Source organism: Otolemur garnettii, unplaced genomic scaffold, assembly GCF_000181295.1.
Source record: "Otolemur garnettii isolate 467f Iridium unplaced genomic scaffold, OtoGar3 scaffold00112, whole genome shotgun sequence".
Lineage (NCBI taxonomy): Eukaryota > Metazoa > Chordata > Mammalia > Primates > Galagidae > Otolemur > Otolemur garnettii.
Genome location: NW_003852507.1, coordinates 610,804 through 615,655, shown reverse-complemented (window position 1 = coordinate 615,655; position 4,852 = coordinate 610,804). Strand labels below are relative to the sequence as shown.

At 54.9% G+C, this 4,852-nt stretch overlaps 1 protein-coding gene across 1 annotated transcript in view; it reads right to left on the bottom strand.

Moving 5' to 3' along the window:
• The window catches only part of GIT1 (GIT ArfGAP 1), a 17,212-nt gene extending 12,366 nt beyond the window's left edge, over positions 1 to 4,846 (bottom strand). Inside the window, exon 1 of the mRNA XM_003797120.2 lies at positions 4,687 to 4,846. Within this exon, the coding sequence (XP_003797168.1) occupies positions 4,687 to 4,738 (52 nt within the window). The 5' untranslated portion in view covers positions 4,739 to 4,846. The remainder of the gene's footprint in view (positions 1 to 4,686) is intronic.
• Between the last annotated feature and the right edge of the window lie 6 nt (positions 4,847 to 4,852).

The following is a 4,852-nucleotide window of genomic DNA, read 5'->3' as shown; positions in this document are numbered from 1 at the left end:
AAAATGAGTCTTAAAAAAAAAAAAGTTCCCAGGAAAATTATGAGGAAACTGAGTTAGAGACTCAGCCTGAGCTCTGCCCCACAGCAAATGTCCCCCAGTAAGGTATGGAAACAAGAAGTAAAAGAGAGGGCTCTTGTCTTTGGATCTCAGCTTTTTCAGGGATGCTCGCAAAATAGGGCAATGGAGGGACACACTAGGTGACTACCATCTATCTTCTGGGGGCTGATTCCAGGGGCTGAGGAAGGGACCAGCCATCTATGCCAAGATGGGTAGCCCAATGACACATTTTTACATTGGCTTCACCAGAACAGTGAGGCCGGGCTCAACGCCTGTAGCACAGTGGTTATGGCGCTAGCCACATATACTGAGGCTGGTGGTTTTGAGCCCAGCCCAGGCCAGCTAAATAATGGTGAAAACAGCAACAAAAAATTGCCAGGTGTTGTGGCAAGCACTTGTAGTCCCAGCTACTTGGGAGGCTGAGGCAAGAGAATCGCTTAAGCCCAAGAGTTTGAGGTTGCTGTGAGCTGTAATGCCACAGCACTCTACTGAGGGTGACATAGTGAGACTCTGTCTCAAAAAAATAACAGTAAGGTCCCTCAGGAATAAGAAGCTCTCTCTCTCTCTCTCCTCCAAACACCACTGGGTCAGGGGGCTGCCAACCAGCCACCTCCAGCAGTCCAGGCAGGAAGCCGGAAATGATGCAGCCTAAATTCCTCTTGTTGAATGGTGGGGTTTCCTGTAAGTGGGGAGCCGCCCAGGTCAGGATCATAAATGGGCTGCCCTAAAGCCTCCACCCCACGCCTGTGGTCCACCAGAGAAGCCAGGCCTGCAAAGGCTGATCAGATATCCAGGGCCAGCGGCTCTAGAGCCCTAAGCCATGAGTTGACCAGATGTGAAGAGCCCCTGGATATGGTAGTGACCAGGAGACCAGGATCAAAGGAGTGTAGGCTAAGGCTTTGCTCCAGCCTGGGGAGGGGCCTTCCCTTTCCTCCAGGTGGCCTTAAATAGGAAGGCTGGCCAGGTGACATGGTCCTGGTCTTGGGCCACACTAATGCCAGATCAGTTCTGGATGACACAAATGAGAAGCCCACCCTAACTGTTCCACCTACTTTTTCTGTGCAAGGGGACTTAGATCTACCCAAGTAGGAACTCCCAAGCCCCATCTAGGGCAGTTCTAAAGCAAAAGAGCTAGGAAAAGGCTCAGCATCTGTAGCACAGTGGTTATGGCACCAGCCACCTACACCGAGGGTAGCGGGTTCGAACCTGGCCCAGGCCAGCTAAAACAACGATGACAACTGCAACAACAACAACAACCAAATATCTGGGTGTTGTGGTGGGTGCCTGTAGTCCCAGCTACTCGGGAAGCTGAGGCAAGAGAATTGCTTGCCTCAAGCCCAAGAGTCTGAGGTTGCTGTGATGCCACAGAGTGAGACTCTGTCTCAGGGGGAAAAAAAAAAGAAAGAAAGAAAGAAAAAAAAAGAGCCAGGAAAGGTTTCTGAAAGTCAAATAGCTACTATAGTTTAAGATGAAGGGACTCTTACCCTCAAGAGAACCCTGGACCAAATATAGGGCAGAGGGACAAGGAATATAAAGATTAGGGGACATGGTATCTCCTTAGGCCTCCCCCAGGCTGTAGCTGCAGCCAGGGTATGGATCTGGTATATGTGGCCAGGTAGCAGGGGAGATCCAGTGCCAACCCCATGGAGGTCCCTACTGAGGTGAATGTATACCACCAGTGAAGCCATTAGTGGCCTCTAGGACTAGAAGGTTTCTACATAAAGGCCGGGTGGGGAAAGCCCACCACTCTGAAGGCAGACAAGTGTAATAAGTCACTAGGACAGTCAGAATGGTAATTCCGGGGGCCCTAACTAGGACATGAGGAAGACCCCTTGAGCAATGGAAACATTCTACACCTTGATAAACCAGAGGTGAAACAGCTATACACACGTAAAAATCCAGGGGGATGCACACTAAGGTGAGGGTACTTTGCGTACACAAGTTATACCTCAGTAAAGAGGAAGGAAAGCCCACCATTTGCTGCCCCCCACAATCTATACTGTGAAGAGGGTAGGCTCTCGACTGATACCATGTGGTGAGGATGGGCAGAGGCAAAGGAAAGGAGGAAATGGATGTTTTCCAGGTCTCCTTGGCCCCTGCCCCTTTCTTGGACTCCTAAGGCAGGCAGGGTCACAGATGGCACCCAACGAAGAGGCACAAGCTGCTGCAGCAGCTAAGCCATGCCCATTGCCTTGCAATATACTCAGGCTAGATCTCACCTCTGACCTCCATGACCCCACAAACTAACCAACTACAAAAGGTGTGTGACCCCAGGCCTGGGGCTGGGACTGAAGGCTCCCATCAGGGTTAGAAAAGCCTGTGATTGGGTGGTAGGGAAGGAGCCTGGCACTGGGACTAGCCTCCAGACTGCTGGGTATCTTCATGCCTCTCCTACCTGAGCTGCTGCAGGATTCAGAACAAAAAATCTTCCACAGACGGTGCCTGTGGCTCAAGGGAGTAGGGCGCTAGCCCTATATACCAGAGGTGGCGGGTTCAAACCCAGCCCCAGCCAAAAAAAAAAAAAAAAAAAAAGCTTCCACATTCCAGGGTCAGTATGTTAGGGTAGGGGGTAACCCCAAGCAGCCTAATGGGGTCCTGACAAGCATCCAGACACTTGGGGAGTGCCAGCCACATGCCAGACTGCAACAGGTGCTGGGGTGGGATGATGAATGAGACTGCCCATATTCTGCCTACCTTACCATCTTACCTTCTTGCTATCTTCCTGACCTATATTTTGGACTGGGGAAAAGGAAGGATTCAGGGCATGAATGCCCCTGCCAGGTGAAGACTAGGGGAGGAGCTGAGACAGTCCAACACACCAGATATACTCCATTTCTTTCTGAGCTACTGGGCACCCAGAGCTTCAGCGAGACGTTTGAATGCAGCATGGAAAGGATGACAGCCTTGCTGACACTGCCCTACATCCTGCTGCTCCAGAATGGGGACCGCAGATTCAGAGCTAGCAGGCCCCCTAGAAACCACTTTTACTTCAACTTCTTTGCCCCTAAGTTGAGGAAACAGGATCAGAGTGAGGAAAGTCTTGGCCACAGAATTAGCTGGAAACAAAGGCAACACTGAAGTCTATGCTCCTCTAACAGGATATCTCCACTAAGCCTCTCCCCTTGCCATAGTGTCCACCCTGAACACTTTATCTAGGTGGAGAACAGCCTAGTACAGACAAATAGAAGGCAAAGTGTCTTCTTAGCCCTTCTATCCCCAGACCTGCCTGCAGTTAAGGGAGGGAGTCATAATTTCCAGCAATTAGCTGGGATACCCACCGCAAATAGCTCCTCCAGCGCCCTTAAACCAATACATGCCCTGAGGAGCATAACCGGTGTTATAACCACCCATGGAGTTATTTTGTGCCCATGCCCCTGCCACGCATTCAGTTCCCCAAAATTCTAGCTTGGTGCCACCAGGAGCACCACAGCATTTGTGGGGTTCATTCAACCTGTTGGGGTTCTGGGCCTATCCAAGAGGTGGCTGGAAGTTACAGGCCCACAAAACAGTACCCTACTCTCACAATCATGCCCACAGTTCCCTTGGAGTTTATAGATCCTGTGAGCCTGCCCAGGGAACAGCTCCTTTGCTAAACAGAAGATGGACAAGGCTGGAGCTTCCTTCCCCAGGCCAGCTGCTGAGCCCCATCACTGGCTGTGTCCTCTCATGTTGCAGAGAGGAGGCGGCTCTGGGTCACTACCCCCTCATCTCCTCCACAGGCCAGGGGGTTTCACACCAGCCCAGTCTTAACTCTGCTGGGAAACACCAAGCAGATACAGCCAAGAAGCATGACTGGAAGTCAGCTGGATGCTGGAAAGCTAAGCACCTCTTGCCACTGCCCCCTACCCATTTTAGGCTAGACTGGACCAGGGGATCTGGAGAGGTCTGTGCCCAGGACAGAGCAATGACAAGCCCACTTTCTCAAGCAGCCCTTACTGGGGAACAAGGAAAACCTGGGTCTAACCAATCTGTTCCTAGTCTCCAGCAGGCCCAGGATGCCTCAGGGAAGATGCCCAGGTTTGGACTGGCCCTTAACACCAGGCCCTGAAAGAAGCCCCAGCCTTAAGAACCGGGAGCAGGGAGTCCTAAGAGTAGGCAATTCTCATTTGCTCATGAAGAAACTGCATCTAGGCACCCCGGCCCCATCTGCCCGGCTCTCTGCCCCTTGCCCTCTGCCACCCTAGCCGGCGTGCCGACCATGCGAGCAGCAGGTGCAAGACGCGGGGGTGGCGCTGAAATGACACAAAACCACACTCGCCCCCACCTTGCAAACCCTGACGGCCTCCGCCACAGCCCTCCTGCCACCCCAGGCTGGCGCTTCCGTTTGGATACCGTGATGGAGGTGGAGGGGGCAGCCAGCTGCCTGCCTCCCTCAGACTGAGGGGTGGGAGACGGCGCCGGGGATGTCCTTCCTCGCTTGTCCACGGACTCGAGGGAACAGGGGCCCCTAGGCCGGCTCTCCCGCCAAGGACGCGGCTCCGCAGTGGCCCGGGCGGTGGACGAGGCTGGAGGCCGCAGCCCCCCACCCCGCCCCGCCCTCCCGCCCCGCACAGCGCTCCCGCCAGGCCCCGGCGCCCGCCCGGCGGCGGCCTGAGTGCGCGGTCCCGCCCCCGGCCCGGCCCCGCTTACCCGGGGCGCTGCAGTCCGCACACACCTCCGCTCGCGGCCCCTTCCGGGACATCCTCAGCGGCGACGCGGCCGTAGCCCTCTGGGCCAGCGTGGGGGGCACGGGCGGTGGGCCCGGGCGGCGGCGGCGGCGGCCCCTGCTGCCCGGCCCGGCTCCGGCAAGGCCCCG